At 39.2% G+C, this 22,484-nt stretch overlaps 1 protein-coding gene across 2 annotated transcripts in view; it reads left to right on the plus strand.

Annotated features, from left to right (window-relative positions):
- Positions 1–22,484, plus strand: part of LOC137634456 (E3 ubiquitin-protein ligase RNF14-like) — a 66,958-nt gene that overhangs the window by 40,020 nt on the left and 4,454 nt on the right. Inside the window, exon 7 of one of the 2 annotated variants that reach the window (XM_068366858.1) lies at positions 364–1,338. The exons of the other annotated variant lie outside the window; for it this stretch is intronic. Coding sequence (XP_068222959.1) covers positions 364–501 — 138 coding nt within the window. The 3' untranslated portion in view covers positions 502–1,338. Of the gene's footprint in view, positions 1–363; positions 1,339–22,484 lie in introns of those variants that run through there. 2 annotated transcript variants of the gene reach the window in all.

Here is a 22,484-nt window from a genome sequence, read left to right on the forward strand (position 1 = left end):
TAATTTTTTTAAAAGGAACACACAAACTATCCTCTCTTCCTTGTACTTGCAAATAATTCCAGTCATGCTTGCACTCTCACAGCTTTGTTTTTCCTATTCCAGTAGTGAATGCAATCACATATCTTTGTGTATTTTATGGAGAGATTGTAAGTTTGTATACTCTTAGTTAAGGGGGATTTCATACTTGAAAAAATCATTATTTTGCAGTAAAGTGGATTCATTTTTAGTTAGGGTAGAATGTGACAAAATGCTTGAAAAAGAACAAAACTAATTGAACACACACAATTAGAAATTGGCTGACCGTAAGGATATTCGCCTGTTGTCTACTTTCAAGTGATCTTTTATTCAATTTTCCTCTCACAGAAGATTGATGGTTGCAACAAAATGATATGTTGGCGTTGTACTGTTATCTTCTGTTGGCGATGCATGTGGATTATCAGGTTAGATGATCCCTATATGCACTATTCAGTAAGGAGTTCCCCATGCTTCAACATGTGGTGAGGAAAATAAGTTTGTTTTCGACTGGAGAAACAAGGAATGTTTTTATATAAACACTATTGATTTGGTAATCAGAATTCCAATGAAAGACAATCAAGATTGACAAGCTGGTTGCAAGAAGAAACCATGTTGGGATTTGTCAGCTTAGAAGACAAACAAATTTCACCAGAAATAATCTTCGTAGCTGATGAAAGTACTGCAAGAGGAAGACCCAGAAGGAATTAAACCTATTAATGATATGAATACTTTCTCAGAAGATATTTAACATGTAAATTAAAATAAAAATGCAATTTGCATTTGTTTCATCAGTCTATCTTTAAAAATGAAGAATCCTATTTTTATTATGTACTTGGACTTGCTTTTTAAGCTTCTACATAATGAAGAATAAGCAAATATTATAACTGAAGGGAATATGCAGAATCGAAGTTTTTATATCAAAGGAGGTTAATGCCTTCAAAATTACATAAACGTTTCTTTTGCTGAAGTGTACTATTTAGTACTGTAAAGTGCTCTATTTTTAATGTGAAAGGATTAAGGAATTTAATGCACATACTACAATACTTACTGAATGCAGACGCTAAATATGATGGCGAAAATATCCTGTTGAAGGAAACCTTGTGGAAAATAGAAAAAATTAAATTGCCAATGGGCTTCAATTTTTATTGTGACCATTGGTATAGTAAAGAAAATGTCTATGCCACCTTCAGCAGCTGGTCTTTAAGTCATTTAACTGACAGTATTGTATTATGTTAGTAAACTTTTTTCCTTTGTATTTCATTTCCAGTAAAGACCTTATTGTACAAGGTAACTACATTCCTGATTAGAGTTTATGTTTCTAGATTGAATTTTCATTCAAGCTTAGCCTCCTTGGCAGAAAGATATCCAATTGTAAAGGGAGAACAGAAACAATCCCTGTGGGTTGCTAAAGTGCTTATGCTCTGCTAACCATGTGGGGGGAAAATTACTGCCAACAGATAGGGGTATTTATTACATGCTCTTCCTGAGTACTGTACTGTACTTAAATATTCAATGTTACATGAATATCATTAGAAGTTTAATAAAAATAACTTCATACCTACTTGAAAGATAGTGATGTCTTATGCATGAATAAGAGTAACAATTGTTATTTTCTTTTCTTGTAAACCTCCTGTGTTTTAAGGAAGGTTAAGGTACATGAGTAAGATTTAAAGCTCAATTTTTTTTTTTTTAGTAGAATGATGCATATTAGCTGTGTATGGTTACTTAAATAGCCTGTGCACATTTGTATGAATTATTATTATTATTATTGTTGTTATAACCAGCCAAGCTACAACCCTAGTTGGAAAAGCAAGATCCTATAAGCCCAAGGGCTCCAATAGGGAAAAATAGCCCAATGAGGAAAGGAAATAAGGAAATAAATAAATGATGAGAACAAATTAACAATAAATCGTTCTAAAAACGGTAACAACGTCAAAATAGATATGTCATATATAAACTATTAACAAAGTCAAAAACAGATATGTCATATATAAACTATAAAAAGACTCATGTTAGCCTGGTCAACATAAAAACATTCGCTCCAACTTTGAACTTTTGAAGTTCTGATTCAACTACCCGATTAGGAAGATCATTCCATTTCTTGAAATGGGATCAGATGTACAGTAGTGGAGTGTATTCAGCAACCACATGGGTACATTCAGGAGAGGGAATTGATGCAGAGAGAGTAGCATCATCTGCATATGCCAAAAGCTTGTAATTAGGTTAAACAACATAGTTATGTTTATATGGTATGACAAGAAATTGGCACAGAAGACTACCCTGAGGAATTCCAAATACAGTATTACATTTCTATATTAACCATAGTGCCCATCAACTGCTACTGTATTTGTTGTAGTCTATCACTTGAAAATTCAATAATGATCCTAAGACAAGACTAACATACTCCCAGTTGTTTAAGTTTGAAAATGAGTCCTTCATGATTAACACAGCCAAAGGCAACACTAAAATCAAATTCCCTGACCACAATCAATGGATTTCTGTACATCATTGGAAATTTTACGAAGGAAGAAGGACATCACTTCAAGGCCTTTGCAAAAGCTAATGGCAAACTAGAGAACAGTTTCACCATTACTGATTTAGACAGTTTTAGAAGTTTGACTGAATCAGCAGGCTAGAACTACCACAAATACATTTATGTAATGGGGCAACTTTTCCAATTTTTCAACAAGTGCAATGCATTTCTTTATCTGGACTTGCATAAATTAGCAGACAACGTAGGAGCTAAGAAATCTGCAATTTTTATAGAAAAGCAAAGGAATAATACTGTTTTGGTCTACACCTCCATAAGCATCAAGGTCTAGTTAAAGTGTTTTAATTTCATGGGACCAAAGAATTAAACTAGTAAGTTTAACTTCAGGAAAACAGGATTGCAGAAGATTGAGTATCTTGATACTCTGGTTACTGTCTTACTGTCAACATATCAGCCAAAGGGGTTGACTTTTCCTTTGGACTGTGAGTGACAGCTATCTGGTTTAAGCATAGGAGGAAATGTCAAATGTACACCAAAGAATGCAGATTTAAGGGTAGCCCACTATTTGTTCTTAGGTTTTACCAGAATGGGACTTATTTTATGGCCAAATGATTTTTTTCCTTCACTTGAAGCATAAAAGAAAGAGCAATAGCTTATAGCTGAATACTGTATGGTAATTTCAAGTCAATTCTGATTTATTACTTTTCCTGAGATGATAAGCCTACTCTCTCCAAATAAGCATGTCTACAATCATCATTGGAATAGGGTTTGTTCTTGATTTGGTATTTTATGACATGAGAAGGAATACTGTATGTCTATAATTATGTTGATCAGTTTTTCATTTAGAACAACAGGCTCGACCCCTTTATACAATTGTGACTAATTCAAGTGCTAGAGATTATTCAAAATGCCATTCTGCTGTAGTTTTCTTTAGATTTCATATATATTTTACAAGAGTATGACACATTATGGTCAGGCTGCTCAGTCATAATTATTAAGGAAACCAAGGAATTGATAGGCGTCCCAATTGGAGAACCAACCTTGCTTGTTAATGGAAATCAGTGTATACCGAGTCCAAGCAATTAGCAGACTTGTGAGTAGCGTCACTCATGAGTGATATGCTTAGCCTGATTCACACACAAAGTCAAAAGCTTTTATGCTATGGAGTTCCGTAGGAGAAATGAAATTTAACCATTCCCTATCGTGATCATTAAAATCGTCAACAAGCACAAAAGAGGAGTCCTTTCTATCACTTTGTTTCTTAGCCATAGTGGTGAGAAGAAGATTGAAGATAGAAATGTTCAAGTCTGGATTTTGATAGATGGAACACAAAATTTGTTATGCCTGTCACAAACTTCCCTGACTTGAATCTCATGATATCCACGTTTATGTGAGAAGCAGGGTACTCGGTTTAATATAGGAAAGGTTTCTTAAAACCTGTAATAAGCAGCTCAGACGAGTGCCTTTTATGAGAATGTCTCTTATATTGCCTTGTAGTCCACAAATGTTGCAATATATTAGACGACATTGACAGTCTTGGACACACGTCCTGGGTTTTGCTCAACATCTCGACAGAATAAGAATGAAAAACAATAGAAATGTCTCATCATACTAGAAAATAAACTTAACAATATTTATAAAAAGAAACATTATGTGCACAATTATATACAGGGAAGGTCAATGCAAATGTCAGTGTGATAACCAACAAATCGGGCAAGGGTTAGTACCCTCCAGGATAGCCACTTTGAGTGAAGGAAGGATAATAACAATAGTTTTGGAAATTAATGCCATAGAGGAAGATGAATGAACACATAAGGAAGAGGTAACTTCTTGATAAATCATAATGCATCCTTAGCCCTTTTATTAACCCTGTCCAACACATTGTTTAAAATATCAAGAGGAACAGAAAACTTATAGAACAGTGTACCTGTGTGTATCCTTAAATAAGAGAACTCTAATCAAGACGAGAACCTTGTTTTAATTTTAGAATAACCGCCTAAAAGAGCTGCTTACTATAGCTAAAGTCTCTTCTACCCATAGTAAGTGTAAAAGCCCTGAATAGCTACAGAAGTTAACCACTTGAGTGTAGAAGAATGGTATAGTTTGCTTGGTGTTGACAAGTGTGTTAGGAAAGAGGAGAATGTATAAAGAATATACTAATTCCATTTACATGTAAGCAAAGGAAACAAGAGCCATAACTAGAGAGGGGTCCAATGTTATACAATACTACCCAACTCATCAAAGGACCCAATAACACCAGTGGTAGTTTCTCAACAGGTGGTTGGGGCCTTGACCAACTTCTTATCTACTATCAGTACACCTGACTTTGGACACTGTAGGTATTAGTAGATGGTTTTGGCCACATCTTTATACCCCCAGGTGCACCCACTTATTCTTCTTTTAGTTCACCTTCTTTTCTATTTTCTTTCTTTCATTTTTCTGTCCAAGCTCTTTCAACTTTTTTCTTCGTAGTGCAACCGTAAGGTTTCCCCCATTGCACCTCAATGCTGAATGACCCCTTTGGCCTCAGTACTGGGCAATGTGGCATAATTCTGTAAATCCAAATCTTAAGTACAGCACATTGAAATGATTTACGATAAAGTTGGATAACTAATGATGAACACTTAATTGTAAATAGGTTTGGAGATTTGTTTTAGATTTCTTCTGAATATCTACATCCAAATAACACTACAAATACGTTTGAAAATTGTGAAAAGGGTTAATTGATAGAGGAAAAATACAGGCGAACTGTTGGTTACTGTCGAATAAGTAACTGTAAAAGGAATGACAAGTCTAATATGGAAAGAAAAGAAGTCGCGTGAATATTATTGCAGTATAACAAGGGAATCACTGTAAGATGCCTGAAGTACTGAAGTATTTTACAACTTCAGATTAAGTACTTCTGTAGCAGATGAAACCTGTCCAAAGATATAAATAAATTGATGTTTTCCAAGTTGTGCTCTTTGGTTGGCCTGGGCCAGTTGTAGCTGTGATAAAATTTTAGATATAAAAAAAAAAAAAAAGTTAAATATTTTAACTAAAAAATGTGTCGGTGGTAATCACATGGATTTAACTTGCCCTCCCCCAAGCGGTTGCCTTGCTTTGAAAATTTGCCATCGGTACTAACAATAATACAATACTGTACTTTCTAACTTAACCTGCCTTCTCAAACGTAGACTATGTCTAAGTTCAAAATAGATGTTTCAATTTTGGCTAACAATCTTGTTAGCAGTACTTACATTGATACATCCTAATGTAAAATGGGGTACAGTGGCCTACTTGACCAAGGAATTCTTTTCTCTCCCTTTTGGTGGGTTCCATCCCATGTTGGAATTGTAGGAAATGAGCGAGCCGATGTTGCAGCTAAGGCAGCAACTAGGCTTAATCACATTTCCAGCATGGGTGTCCCAGTTTCCGATTTTAAAAGTAGTATTAGGTTTTATTGTTGAGACCAGTGGCAGGCCCACTGGTCTAATTTAAATGATAATTTTAAATTAAAGTCAATTAGGACTTCTGTCCAATCATAGTCACATTTACAGGTGGACAGAAGATCTAGAATTGTTTTAACACGTTTACGTATAGGGCACACACATTATACTCTTAGGTATCTGATGGCAGATGGGGCGGATAGGCAGGCTCCTCGATGCTCTGCTTGCCAAGTAGATATAACCGTTGAACACATTTTAGTGTCCTGTACTGTTTTTAGATGTCAACTTAGGAAAAATCGTTTAATCAATATGTCCCTTGGGGAAATTTTAGGCGAGTGCCTCAGTAGAGCAAGTTTTACAGATTTTAAGAGAAATTGGTATTTTTTATGAGTTAAAGATTTATGGTTTTATTGTGATTTTAAGTTTTAACGGGTTGTATAGATTTAATTTAATTATGTTTTACTTTTATTTATATACTTATATTCTATACTAAAAGATATATATGCTCTGAATGGCCTTGCGGCTCTGGCGTTTGGCTTCGGGCCAAACATTTTATGAATCATAAATCAAATCCCTTTTACCCCTCTTAACCTTGAATAATCAAAGCATATTGCTTACCGTAAATTTGAAGGTTAAAGTTGCCACTACTGTATTTGTTTTTTCTCCCCATTATGATGTTAACCCTTTTACCCCCAAAAGGACGTACTGGTACGTTTCACAAAAGCCATCCCTTTACCCCCATGGACGTACCGGTACGTCCTTGCAAAAAAATGCTATAAAAATTTGTTTTTCATATTTTTTGTTAATTTTTTGAGAAAATTCAGGCATTTTCCAAGAGAATGAGACCAACCTGACCTCTCTGTGACAAAAATTAAGGCTGTTAGAGTAATTTAAAAAATATATACTGCAAAATGTGCTGGGAAAAAAATAACCCCCTGGGGGTTAAGGGTTGGAAATTTCCAAATACCCCGGGGGTAAAAGGGTTGACTATGCTGTACCACAGCTTAATGTTCATACAATAGAACTATTAAGCTTGGAGTATATGATGAGGGTTCTACTACAGGAAAAAAATAATTATAATGGTAATACAGTAGAAATTTATTGATGAAATACCTAGATGAAGGTACAGTACTTGGAACAATACACCACTATATCAACTAGTGATGTTAGCAGTGTTTGGGTTCCAAAAGAAATGGGTAAAGATGTGTTTATACTACAGGTATGGCAGTTGACTTTGTGGGGAGAATTTTTCTCATAACTATATTCTGATTTGATGAGCCTGGTGTGTTGATTTCTCAAAACTAAGCCCTTTATGTGATTGAAAGGGATGAATAAAGAAGGAAGTTTTGTTATAAAGATTGTAATCTTAAATTTAAAAGTGAAATTTTTTTATTTCTGTTTTCATCTGATGTTCGTAATGCCTCTTTTCTAGAAGCTCGATTTATCAACATTTATCCTTATAATTAAAAAAAAAAGAAGTTTCCAATTGTCTTTCCTTTCAATAGACAATGCCTCTAGCAAAGTAATGAAAGGAGCTAGCAGGGTAATTGATTATGATTAATATTATTACTAGCTAAGCTACAACCTTAGTGGGAAAACCAGCATGTTACAAGCCCAACAGGGAAAATAGCTTAGAGAGGAACGGAAATAAGGAAATAGATAAACTATATATGAGAGGTATTGAATAAAAATATAAAATATCTTAAGGTCAGTAATGTTAAAATAGATCTTTCATATATAAATAATGAAGAAAGACTTATGTTAACCTGTTCAACATAAATCCATTTACTGCAAATTTGAACTTCTGAAGTTCCACTGATTCAACTGCCCGATTAGGGAGATCATTCCTCAATCTGGTCACAGCTAGAATAAATCTAGAATACTGCGTAGTATCGAGCCTTATGATGGAGAAGGCAAGACTGTGGGAAATAACTGCATGCTTAGTACTATGTACAGTACGTTACAGTCTGGGAAGATCTGAATGAAAAGTCTAGTGGATTCCTTTTAGCCTTGACTCTCCCCATGGCCAAGAACTAATACCATTTTTGTGTTATTTATCTAATACATCAAAGGCTCAGGTTTTGAAAATAGAGATTCTGAAACTCTTGGAAAATGATGTGGTAGAAGAGATATTGAACCCGTAGATGTGATAGAAGAGGTCTTGAACCCATAGTTTTTATTACGGGTTATTCCTAATCCCCAAAGTATCAGAAGGTTGGAGAACAGTTTTAGTTATTTTGAACCCCGACATGTTTTCAGTTCTCACTAATTTTTCAATGGAAGCACCCATTGTCCTATGGGTAGTAAACAAAGGAGATTGGATGGTTTTAGTAAACCTAACAGTGGCCTACTTTCGCATACCAATTAATCTAAATTATAGAAATACGTTGGTTCGAGAATTGTTCAAACGTCTACCAATTCAAGTGCATGTGTTTCAGTCTCACGACCCTCAAGTCAACACTAGGATTCTGGGAATTGGGATTCTTTCATATCTGGACAATTATCTATTTTTGAAGACTTCATTGCAATACTGTATGTATGAGGATTAGGGAAGGTTCATAGAAATAAATGGAATTTTTCTGATTAGATTTGTTATAACTATATTTACCAGATGTTCATGTACATGCCCACCCTCCTCCTCACTGGTTAGTGGCCTCAAGATGATAGTAATTAGTTTTGACTTCGAGACAGTTATTGCCATTAGTTGCTATATCGTCAGTATTATACGAAACCCCTAAGTCTATTGTAAGGAAAAAAATGGAAATGTTTTGGTTTTTTAGGGTAAAGATCAATATGAGCCGAGCTTCGAGAGAGAAGCAATATGAACATCAGGCGAGTACAGTCTAGAAATAACAGATTTTGTTATTGGAATTGTGTTTTAAGATTATTAAGAGTGCAATGAGTTTCATTTAAAGGATAGCAAGTTTTTATTTGTCACAAATAATCGTTTTAAAATAGGTTTTGTGTATGGGTTCCTGCTTTGCACCTGCTTAGCTTATAAACAATTGTAATTGATGTTTACCAACTCTAGCTTGTAGTTTTGTGTTTGCTTTCATGTCGTATGATATTACCTTGGATTTACTGCATTATATGGTTAGCTGCTTTTTGTTAGTGTAATATTAATTTCTTGCTTGCTTGTAGTTTTTATTGGCAATGAATTACTAAAATGTTTGTTAATATATTTTTTCTTAGTGAAGGTTTAACCATTTAATTGAATTATGCATGCAACAATGAATACTGTATAAGTTTCATAGAAATTGTATACCTGTACTGTATACAATATTGTGCAGGCACAGTAAATGAGGGGACATTGAGACAAACCTATGACGACATTAATACTGGAGACCATCTGTTGTTACAGTATTTGTAAATTGGAGTGTGTTTTATTGTAATTAAAGGTTTTGCTTCATTATCTAGTGAATTTTGTATGATATTTACATCTAACATTTTGGAGACAAAAGATTTATGATTGTCAGTGATTGGAAGTGCCATTAAAGTCGTATCCCAAATATTCTTGTGTACAGTATATAGATTATGAAATTTGTGATTGAATAACAGGATTTCAGTTAATTCAGATCTGCTACAAAACTGAATTAGGTTACCGGTACTTTTTGTATGTTTGATAATTCAAAAAATTATTCTTGACCAAATTATTGTATGTATAAATTATAATTTTTGGGATGATAATTCAAATGTACAGTAGTACCTCGGTATATGAGTTTAACCTGTTCCAGGAGCAAGCTCGTAACCCAAAATGCTCGAAAACCATACTACTTTCTCATAGAAAATAGGGGAATTCACTTGATGCTTTCCACACGTTCAAAAATACACTACACTTATTTTTCAAGTTTTTAATAGTAATTATTGAACAACTTATGACCAATTTTACAAATAAAATACTGTAAAAATGAATAATTCACAATGGAAAATAGAAATAACACATGAAAACATATAACTAGCTAGGAAACTTGATGTAAAAATCTACATGACCACTCCCTTTGTAGTCTGATTGGAAGCCGTGAAGGGCGTTTGCTTCATTCCTCATGCAAGCATGATTATATACTGTACTTAACCCTTTTACCCCCAAAGGACGTACTGGTACGTTTCACAAAAGCCATCCCTTTACCCCCATGGACGTACTGGTACGTCCTCGCAAAAAAATGCTATAAATATTTTTTGTTCATATTTTTGATAATTTTTTGAGAAAATTCAGGCATTTGATAATTTTTTGAGAAAATTCAGGCATTTTCCAAGAGAATGAGACCAACCTGACCTCTCTATGACAAAAATTAAGGCTGTTAGAGCAATTTAAAAAAAAAATATATACTGCAAAATGTGCTGGGAAAAAAACAACCCCTTGGGGGTTAAGGGTTGGAAATTTCCAAATAGCCTGGGGGTAAAAGGGTTAAGTGCTGTTGACACTATGGTGATGAATGGCTGGATTGATACCACCAACAGCATACCAGTGTTATTACCCTTGTGAGTGCAATAATCTTGCCTGTCAGTGTGCCCATCTGATGGACTGCAATTGGACATAGTATATTTCATTTGGCTTGATATGTACATTAATATGTATGTAAAACTATACCCATAGTTAGCCTACCTGCTTAGGCATGTTTTTTCTGAACTTCAAATCATAGTTATCTTAGCACGCACTTTTCATTTTCCATCTTCAAAAGCTTTTGACCATTTCCCCTTCTACAAAATACTTAATAGTTTAGAAAATTACTACACAAAACAACAAATGTAGCCATTTCCAGTTTTATAGTCCACTGTAGGACAAAGGCCTCAGACATGTTAGTTCATGTCTTGGGTTAGGCCTGTTATCATCACCACGCTGGCCAGTGCGGATTGGATGGTTGGAGATTTTCATCTGATCGCTTACAGCAAACCAATCTAGTATGGGTGGCCGTGACTAATACCATCCTTGCATCTACAACAGTTACTTTCCAAAGCATTCTCAAACCTGTATTCTTCAATTTCATTCTGTGCTCTCATTCTCAGTTCCTTCTCGACTAATATATCTAACCTCCCGTATACCTCTTCTTTTGCCATGCAACTGCCCATGAAATATCCTTTTTTTTTCTTAACTAGTTGCTTTAGTGTCTCATTTTACTATTCTTCTTTGTTCTATCTTCCTGCTCTTATATATCCCCAAACACTACCTGGTGGTCTTAAGACCCCATGATGGGATTTCACTAGCTTTTTAATTCTTTCTTTCCATTTAAACCTTACCCCACAATTCATCCATTTTTCTCTTAATATGCTTTTCTTAACTAATTCTTGTTGTTCCTTCCAACTTGAAACATATATCTATTTAGGTCTGTCTTTGAACAAAAAATGATCTGAAATAATTCAACCCACTTTGTCCAATAAAAAGTGAATGTTTTGAGGCTTAATGAGTTGAAAATGAAAGACCAGAATATGAAGGAATGGAAATGACAAAGAGTGATTGTACTGTGTATGTAATACCTGGAAGGTGTGGTTTGTATTGTCTGAAAATGAAACAGCAAACAGCTTAGGTCATGGATTGAATGTGTGAGACTGAGTGTACCAGGATTAAATTTATGATTATTTAGTAAATATCATCCAGGAATAGAAAAAGAATAAGAGTGGGAGAGAATGTTTATAGAAGAGTTTTTATCTTTGCCCGGCTAGGTTTGAAGAATGTACAAAGATGGTCGTGTTGTCTGGTTTGAATTGAGAAGAAGATGACATAGGGATTGATGTACTGAAATAATTGTGAATGGAGAAAGTATTTTGGAAATGTGCTGTGATATACATACATACATATACCAAGGCACTTCCCCCAATTTTGGGTGTAGCCGACATCAACAAATGAAACAAAAACAAAAAAGGGGACCTCTACTCTCTACGTTCCTCCCAGCCTGACAAGGGACTCAACCGAGTTCAGCTGGTGCTGCTAGGGTGCCACAACCCACCCTCCCACGTTATCCACCACAGATGAAGCTTCATAATGCTGAATCCCCTACTGCTGCTACCTCTGCGGTCATCTAAGGCACCGGAGGAAGCAGCAGGGCCTACCGGAACTGCGTCACAATCGCTCACCATTCATTCCTATTTCTAGCACGCTCTCTTGCCTCTCTCACATCTATCCTCCTATCACCCAGAGCTTTCTTCACTCCATCCAACCAACCAAACCTTGGCCTTCCTCTTGTACTTCTCCCATCAACTTTTGCATTCATCACCTTCTTTAGCAGACAGCCATTTTCCATTCTCTCAACATGGCCAAACCACCTCAACACATTCGTATCCACTCTAGCTGCTAACTCATTTCTTACACCCGTTCTCACTCTCACCACTTCGTTCCTAACCCTATCTACTCGAGATACACCAGCCGTACTCCTCAGACACTTCATCTCAAACACATTCAGTTTCTGTCTCTCCATCACTTTCATTCCCCACAACTCCGATCCATACATCACAGTTGGTACAATCACTTTCTCATATAGAACTCTCTTTACATTCATGCCCAACCCTCTATTTTTTACTACTCCCTTAACTGCCCCCAACACTTTGCAACCTTCATTCACTCTCTGACGTACATCTGCTTCAACAATGAAGGGTCTAGGATTATAGAAGTTTTTGAAATTTCATGATGGTATAAAAAGGACAGCATGTAGTTTTGGGGGGATTTAAGGATAATAGAAAGAAAAAATTAAAACGTGGAATGAGAGGTTCAGAAATAAAAGGTACTATGATGAAAAAAGGTAATTTGAAATACATATCTTTGGTAGAAGAGATCATCATGTACAGGAATAGGGGAGAATGCGTAAAATTGTAGAAAAGTAAAAGTGATAGAATAAAGGCATGTAAGCTTGAGAAGATGAAGAGAGATTCAATTGTTCTGACTAAACCTTACTGTCTTTCAAGTAGGGAATATGTTTTCAACAACAACTGGAACGGCTATTGAAATTAACAAGGTATGCCACTGCCTGTCTTGCACTTATGCCCCCTAGCTTGGTCCCCAGGGAGTGTGTCAGGAGCAAGGAGCCGTCAAAGCTACTTCGGCGGGCTTTCCAGGTTCCGATGGCATATATGGTTCCCCTAGTGTTCATTGCACCTCATCGGAAGATAGAGACTTTTCTTCGTTTGTGCATATCCCTGATGAAAATTTTGATCTAAGGAAGGCTGTTGTCAACCTTCTTCAGTCCCTGATTACATTGCCAGTTCTGTCCTAGGAACAGAACAAGTGTATTATTTTGGGGGTCGGGAATGAATCGCCCGAGCAATTTGCCATACCTTCTTCCCCAGCTTGGGGGGTATCGTACTCAGGATTCGTCTGCTCCCAGGACAGCTAACCATGAACTGGTGCTGATGGAGGCAGACAATCCTGAGTCAGTGTTTCCTAGTTCTACGTCCTTTCATTTATTCATGGGTTCAACAGTCGGAGGGAGGGGACATGGACTCTGCCTTCTGGGAGAGCCTCAGTCATTGAGCAGGACTTTGGTGCCCTGCAAGGGCTTGGGATGGGGCTGCCCTGGTTAGATCTGGCTAGTTTGGCCATGGATCAAGTTGACAATCAGATCTTTGGTTGTAAGGACTCTCTCACTTCCAGTCAGTCAAACAAGATCTTGTCCTCTTCACTCTTGAGGAAGAAAGGCTCTTAGCAAGCTTGCTGCGTCAACACCTTAACAAGTTGACACTTTAGTGTGCGCACTAATTGGGACGCTCGCATTGGAGAGACTCGAGCCTACTCTTTTATTGAGCCGGAAAGCCATTGTTTGTCGACCATGGCCACCTTCCAAACGGTCTCCTGGTTTGACCAGTGGTCAGGGTCACTGACCAATTCTGTCAAGTCAACAGTGTTATCAAAGTTGGAATGTTTAGAAAAGTACAAGAATTTCATACTGTCTCTAGGGAAGGCAGTTACCTTTCTGGCACCAGTCAGCAAACCAGTAGGTTTACTGGATTTTTGAGGAAGACCGAGGCCATAGTCTCTCCATTCTCAAAACCAGGTAGCTCAGAAGTAGCTCTGTCGCTTCAGAACTTGTCGGTGCGTAGTTCGGTAAGGAAGGCCTCTTGGTCTTTCAAGTTCCTATTGGTGCATGGTTTGGCAAGGTCAAGGTCTTCTCAGTTCCTGGTTCAGCAAGGAAGTTCTCTGGGCCCCTCCGTACACAACTTCATGGAAGGAGCCGGTGCATGCACAGCCCTTGCGAGACACCCAACCTATTCCTTCTAGTTAGTGGAGTGGTGGAAGAAAGGAAGGGAAGAAGACAGATATGCTGTTGCCATTGTTCCTCCTCTCTTACTGACGAAAGTATGGGACCAAATCTTGGGTAGCAGGAGCCTTTCAGGACAATCACTTGTTATGCTCTTCAGCCCTTTGCCTTGCCTTACTCACTGCGATGTAGTTCTCATCCATTCCTCCAATATTACCAAGAACTCTGATTTTGCCTGACAGAGGTAGGAAGAATGTTCGAGAAGATTTCATTCAAAGACTTTTGAGACGAGTCTCCTGGATTCTATAATCGACTCTTCGTGGTGGAGGAGTCATCTCGGGGCTCGAGCCCGGTCATTGAGCTCTAGCCACGGAATGAGTTAGTGTGTCAAACATAGTTCACAATTGAAGTAGTACGGTCTACGTTAAGTTCCATCAGAAAGGAAGACTTCAAGCTTTCAGTGGATCTAAAGGATGCGTACTTTCAAATACCTGTACATCAGTCTTATGGAAAGTACCTTCACTTCTTTCTCTACAGTACGATATACCAGTTCATGGCTGTGCTCCGGACCGTGTAATGCTCCTCAGCTGTCCAGTCAGATGTTCACCTTGGTAGTATCTTGGGCCCACTGTCATGGGATACATATGTGGATGTATCTAAACGTGTGTCCGATCCTGGCCTCCTTTGAGGAACAATTGCTACATAATCGAGTTTGATTTTTGCTTTTGTCACAATCTAGGGATTGTGATAATCAACTGATAAAATTATTCATTGGGCTGATATGAATGGATTTAAGTTTAGGACAAGCAAAACCATTGTTGTCCAATTCTTGTATTCGAGTAGTACATCCAGACCCGGATAAGTACATCAAATGTTAATGGATCATGTGTAAGTGAAGCTAGATTTTTTTTTTTATTAATATTTGATTGCAGGCTGACATGGATTCTTCTCTTGAAGCCTTAAATGTAAAATGTCTTGAGGCTCTGAATCTTTTAAAAGTTTTTCCCCATACATTATGGGAGCAGACTGCAAAACACTTTTAAAGTTATACAAGGCTTTAATTCTTTAAAAAATTAGCTATGACTGGAAAATATATTCCTCAGCCACCCCAAATTGATTAAAGATTTTAGATATTATACACCATACTGGTATCAGATTGGCCATAGGAGCCTTTAGAACCTTGCCTATCCCAAGCCTTCTTGTTGACGCTGGACCTTTAGACCTTTACCAAAAGTCTTCTATTGTTCGCTATTGGTTTAGGATGCAAAGACTTCCTAATTCTTTAGCCTATCAGACTGCAAACCTTGTAAGGCGTTGTAGATATTTCGAGTTGCACCCAAAATCTCCTCAACCTTATGGTTTTCGGGTAAAATCATTATTAGTAGACAGTCTAGATATAGCTAGAAATAAAGTGCTCCCATGTAAGATGTCATCAACCCCCTCCATGGAAATTACCAGAGATATCTTTTTGTAAATATTTTATTGGTATAAAAAAGAACGTGACTGACTTGGAAACCAGGTTGCTCTTTGTGGAACATGTTGAAGAGCATAGAGAATCAACTTTTATATAGCCTTTACTGATAGTTCCATCAGATTTGTAGTATATAATAGTGCTTTCAATTGTAAAGGTGCACTTACTTTAGTATCCTCTTTATTTACTGCTGAACTATATGGCATACTAACAGCTATTGTCAAAGTAGTGTTGAAAGATAAGGGCAATTTTACCATTGTTAGTGATGCAAAAAGTGTCCTACCAGCTTTACAAGTTTTTAATTCCAGTAACCATTTAGTTTTAGAGATTTTAGAGTGGCTTTTTATTATTGGACTGAGAGGTATAACAGCTCTATTTTTCTGGGTTCCAGCACACGTAGGGTTGTCTGGAAAGGAGAGGGCAGATTTACTGGCAAAGAATACTGCATCTGAGTTGCTACCAAGAGGGTATTCCATTCTCTGTAGTGATTTTTTTTTTCTACCTTGCATTAAGAATTTGATTTATAATAATTGGTAACAACATTTGGATAATTTAGTTGAAAATAAGATGAGAGAAGAAAAGAATGTTTTATCCTCTTGGAGGTATAACGACGCCCCGAAAGTGGGAGGCTACTCTTTGTCGTCTCTGTATTTGTCACACTTGGTTGACACAGTTTCTGCTAACTGGCCAATACCAACCATACTGTTTGAGGCTCGAGGTAAGGATAGCAGGCTCATCCATGCCAAAATTCTTGGACATGATGCCTCGTACTATGATGGCACTATTTTTAGTTTTATTTCAGAAGCAGGTGTTTGAAGAATCGCTTGTCTTCAGCACAGTGATCTCCCATCCATTCCTGTGTCAGCGGAACAGGGGGCATGGGATGATTTTACCTGTTAAGTGAATAAGGAAACCCTCATAGGGAGTCCCACTCGACACTCCACCTCTGGACATGCAACCTGGTTAAAGGTACACTCAGACACACATCATTCTATGTTTCCTTATTTCCATTCCTCATTGGGCTATTTTCCCTAATGGAGCCCTTAGGCTTATAGCATCCTGCTTTTCCTACTAGGGTTGTAGCTTAGCTAGTAATAATTATAATAATAACTGTGCTCGGAAATGTGGTCAAAGCAAGAAGCATCTACTAATTGACATTATGGGAGGCTAGCAGCCTTTCTTGCACTGCAGGCATTCCAAGAACATTGAAGAGGCATTCAGTGGAGTTGTTGTAATAACATCGCTGTGGTAGGTTACGTCTAGGGAGGGGCCACATTCCTGCCCCTTTCTGCAATCTGACGAAGCGGATACTCACCGGAACGGCATTCCACGTTATAGATTTGTCAGCCAAATGCATTCTGGGCAAGAGGAATGGATTAGCAAACACTTAGTTGCCAGTTCAGGGTAGTAAGTTCAGAACAATCTCTTCATAACAGAGAGGCCTCTGGTTCATGGAGTTCTCTGGAGATAGAACTGTTTGCCACACGGCTAAACAGGAAAGTCCTTGTGTTTTCTCCTCTGGTCGTGTCCCATAGGCCATGTTAGAAGTCTTTCCAACACTCATAGAATCACATAGATGGTTTATCCTTCCTCTGTTCAACCCTGTAAAATCTGCTAATCTACTGTGTGTATTATGCCTTGACTCGGGTTGACTCTGGTTACTCCCAGATGGCCTTATGCTGATTGGTATCCCATTCTTCCCTGTCAAAATTCCAAGAGAACTCCCTATGGCTCTACTTTCCCAGGAAAAGTAGGTTATCCTCTCCTATTAATGTTGTAGAAGGGATTCTTCTACTGTTGTATCATCTCTAGAGCAAATCGTGGATTTCCTCATTTATCTTCATTGAGAGAAGGTCCTCTCAGTCACTGCTGTCAAGACTACTGCTTAGCCTTGAGCCTACACTTTTAATGGAATGGGATAGGCTTCTTCTCATGAGAGTTCTCACACTGTGGATGGGTATGTGTCCCTTGTTCTCAAGGCTCACCCTACTCATTTGAGCCTTTGAGAAGGTCGTCAGTCTAGGTTCTAGCTCTCGAGAGTGTCTCTGCTGCCTTAGCATCGGTGATGAATTAACACTAGCAACACAGTCTGTCAGCCTTAGTCTCCCGTCCTAAGGGGTGCCAGGTTATGCGGCCAAAACTCTGAACCTACCGGCACGACCCCAAGTTTGATTCCTTTTCCATCCTCCTCTCTGTGTGAAGTGTCATGTGACATGGAGAGATGTTTATGTCTCTTAAGTGCTCTAGAGTGCTATCTGAAGACCCGTCACCTCAGACATAAGTAATGTATACGCCTCAACTGCTGAATACGCTTCAACTGCTGAGAGGGTCGAAGTACCAGCTAGAATTGGTATTTGCAAAGTTGCGTTAGGCCCCACCCTTGCCTTCAAGAGGAATCTTGTCAACTAGGTATTGAAGGTTGTGATGTGTATACACCAGACCACCTTCACAGCCTTCAATCCACAAGAGTATCCACAAGTCCTTTGGCACCTTTGCACTTGGTCTTGTGGTGGCTGCTCAAGTAGTTGTGTAGCAAGCCCAGGTCTCATGTGGGATGGTAAGCATCTTGTCTATGGTAACATATAGATATATGTCTGGAATGAAGGCAGAATGACTGGCTCTTCTCATCCACTTTTTTTGTCCGTCTTGTGGACAAAGCAGTCAGTGTTATTCGTTGGATCTGACTTAATGCAGGTAAACTACATTTCTGAGCTCCATTCTTTATAACCTAAGAAAGTTCTCTCCCATCCTCCCTAGACAAAGGGGTGGATGGAGGAATATATACCAACCTGTTGATCATCATATGCTTTGAGGGAAGGGATCTCGCCATTCACCACTCGCCAATCTTCTTGAACAGGCCAGATCCTATCAGCCTATTCATCCCTATGATAGACTGATAGGTTGCTGAAATAATCTCCTTCACCTCTGTATGGGACCAGGTAGATCGAGATTTCCTAGAGGGAAAAAGAACCAACTATATTGGTTCTAGGGGACTTCTGACCCACCAATCAGTGAGTCTCCCCATTTTAAGGCCATAAGTCTTGTATATGCTTCAAAACAAATGGGAAGTTTTGAAGTAGTTTGTATTTTTCCTAGCTATACTAACCTGAAGCCTTTAAATTAAACAACCAACCTCAACCCCCTCCCCCTCTCGTTCAGTTTTGAGCCAAAAGGTCAGAAGTGAAGAGCTTTTGACAGGTGAGAGGGTGTGACATCTTTGCCTGGTCGACACCTGTCATGAAATACTGTACCTTGTTATGATTTAAATGGCTGTTTTAGCTCATGCTAAAAACATATTCCTTACTAGGACTAAAGTTTATATAGTTAGAAATGAAAATAAATTACTTAAAACAATTTTTATGTTGTATAAACTGGTATTGTAATTAAGTTTGAATGTTAAATGTGTTTTATTTAATATTATTGGTGTGCTCAGTTTGAATCAATTTTTCCAATATTAAACTTACCCGATGATCATATAGCTGCAACTCTGTTGCTCGACAGAAAAAACCTACGGGCGGAATACGCCAGCGATCGCTATACAGGTGGGGGTGTACATCAACAGCGCCATCTGTCAAAGGTACTCAAGTACTCGATGTCAACAAAGAACCAATTTTTCCTCTGTCGTGCCAATGGCAGGACCTACTAAATACGCCGTCCCTAACTGGATTTGTTTTCACAACGATTTGGTGAAGTACACTATTCCAGTTTTGAGCTTTCGCTATGCAGGGGTTTTATCTTCATTTCAAAACTTGAATTCGTTTTCGATAGATTTAATTATGGTTGAAGAGAGTATGGACTCTCTTTCACTTTTAAATGGCCGACCCTTCCCTTAGACGGAAGTGTGTTTAGGTTTTTGGTAATTTTGCTTAACCCGTTATATATCCATTTATTTATATCTCTCCGCCTTTTTAGGCCTCTTCGGTTAACTTTCCAATTATTATAAACTTATAAAAATAAATTTTTATGTTTGTTTATATGCGACCTTTCCTAATAGTAGGCGGTCCTAATTTGGAACCGAAGTTAATTAACATTGAGCCCGTTTTTATCGTATTTAACCTTTAAGAATTTAATACTTTTTTAATTTTAATGTTTTATGGAAGAATTTCTTTGATAATCTCGTACTGTTTTCAAAGATGAACTAACGTTTAGTTTTTAGTCTCCGCAGTTGTTGACGTTCAGAACGTTCAACTTGCGCTCTATCGTTACGATAGAGAGAGAGTTTATCACGGTTTCACTTTGCAGTAAGAGTAAACCGATTCTAGCGTTTCGTTCATTCTTTCTTAGCTTAAAGAGTTTAAATTCTAAATAAAGGAACTTTTTATTTGGGAAACCTTTCAGTTTTTTCCTTTAGCAAATAACATGTTTTAACGATATATAATTGGGCTCTTCTCTCAGGTGCTAATTCAAGAGAGAAGAGAGAGAGAGATAGAGACGGAGGGAGAGAGAGGAGAATAAACGTTTCGTTCAAGCGGGTAACGTTGTTCTCGTTTTTTACTCTTCTCCCTAGTCGCTGTAGGGGAAGAAGGTAAAACGTTTCTAGGGTTTTATTCTTGTTCCCAGGCTTTATGCGGTGAGAGATTGTAAACGTAGTTTATTTGATCTAGTGTTTAGTCTCTTTTCCAGCCACTGAATTCTTTATCTTTATTTATGTTTTTCTGTTGCATTGTAAACTGTTTTCGCAATGACTACCTTTTAATGAAGGATAGGATTGCGTGTTTCAGGTAGAAATCAGTTAAAGTTTCGATTTCAGTGAAATAAGTGCAAACAGAAAATCAAAAGTGATAAAGTGATATGCGCAAAGTGTTACAGTGTTGCGTCCGAGGGTTCGTCTGTTCGTGCCAGTTGTTCACCTAGTCCGGGACCTCTTACAAGCTCCCAAGCCCAGGGGAGAAGTAATGTCGAACGACTTATGGGTTCCACAGGCCTTGATCGACGAACAGACGTTTTTCCCTCCGTGGTTTCGGGCGTATCTACACACGTTTGCCGACGTGAGATCGCCCCACCCACACAAAGACGATAGAGCCCATTTATTCCTCGTCTGCGGAAGAGGTTTCTCGTAAGAAACCATGGACCAAATCTTGCAGCTTTTAAGTGCAAGTCGGTCCCTTCCGCGCAAGTCCAACGGCCTAGGTGTAGCAACTGGGTCAGTTCGGACTCGCTGCAGTCATCCGACGACTGCACACCTCCCAAGAGAGGCAAGGTGGTACCGCAACAGGCAGTAACTCCGTCTGTTGCCGCACCAGCTGTTTTAGACCCTCAGTCACGACGGACAGTAGCTCCGTCTGTTGCCGTTTTTTGTAGACCCTAAGTGGTCTTTACTGCAGTCTATGCAGACTCAGTTAGCTGCGGTTATGCAGGAGTTTCGTGCGGAGAAGGTTGACACTGCTCTCGTTAGCCTACAACCTGCCACTGTTGTGCACCCAGCTCACGCTGAGGCTGCCTGCTCCCACACTCCGGCTGCGGAGAGCTCCACCTCCGATGCGCAATCGACCCTGCCAGACGCATGTTAACGTTAGCCAATGTGCGGCTCCCTCCGTTAACATGCGTGAGCTACCGCATCAGCAGTGGGAAGGTGGAGTCAAGCTGCCGTGTTTTGACGCGATGCGTTAGTTTCCGCAACCCACGGCAGTCCCCACCACGCACCACCACTCCGCTTTGGTTGTTGTCTGCTCCCACACTCCGACTGCGGAGAAGGTTGACGATGCACCCGTTTGCCTACAACCTGCCACGGTTGTGCGCCCAGCATGGCTGCCTGCTCCCACACTCTTGTTGTGAGAGCTCCTCCACCCATGCGCAGTCGACCCTGCCAGACGCATGCTGACTCCCACAGACACACGGAGCACTCCGTTGCCGTGCGTGAGCTACCACAAGCTGCCGTGTTTTGACACGGTGTGTCAGCCTCCGCAACCCACTGTGGTTACCGCCACTCACCCGTAGCAGACTAGTCAGTCAGGAGTTGAGACTTCCCCACACAGCTTTGGTTGTTGCCAGCTCACAGACTGTCAAGCAGTTACATGACGTTGCCTTCTGGTCTGCTACTAATGCACCAGTGCTGTATGTCCTCACGCACCTGTTGTGGTTGACAGTTCAGTTTTTGACAGTTCACAGACTGTCAAGCAGTTACATAACGTTGCCTTCTGGTCTGCTGCTTTTGCACCAGTGAGACCCTCACTGAGATAACCTAGCTTTTCTCGGACATGGTTCCTGTAGATGAGAAAGTGCTGTTCTCCCTCCTTCTGATATTCCCTTGAGGACTCTGTCATTTGGAGAGGAGCCTTAAGCTGCTTAACCTCCTATGGACTTTAATTAAAGCATAACAAGGCTTCCAGGGATGGTAAATGGTTCCGCTTCAGTCGCTAACCCCGTCTGTTGCCACACCTGCTCCCATAGACCCTAATGGGCTTTGTTGCAAGACATGCAGTCCAAGCTTGTGTCCTTGTTAGAGGATTTTTTACGGAGAAGAACCTTCTAGCCAACAACCTTCCTACCGGTTGGTTGTACGCCCTGTTGACGCTGAGGTTTCCTACTCACGTCCGCCAGTTGAGATGGTTCCTCCACCGGTGCGACCCAGTGTGGGTTGCCAGTCGCACGTTGACGTTAAGCGACTCTCGGAGGTGGTTGTGGACGTTCAGTGTGTCACTAGGAAGACGTTCAACAACCAGCAGAGATGACTTGTTGTGACGCAGTGCGGCAACCTCAGCAACCCTGTAGGGGGTTGACTGCACAACCCAGACAGTCTACACAGTTTCGGGTTGACGCTGTACTTCCTCGCGTCCCCATGGTTGACAGTTCACAGACTGTGCAGCAGTACCATGATCTTGTGTCCGGCTCCGTCACGCATCCACCAGTGCGACCGGATTCAGCGAGTCAGACGTTGCCCACTCCGTTGCCGTTTC

The sequence above is a fragment of the Palaemon carinicauda genome, chromosome 44 (genome assembly GCF_036898095.1).
Source record: "Palaemon carinicauda isolate YSFRI2023 chromosome 44, ASM3689809v2, whole genome shotgun sequence".
Classification (NCBI taxonomy): Eukaryota; Metazoa; Arthropoda; class Malacostraca; order Decapoda; family Palaemonidae; genus Palaemon; species Palaemon carinicauda.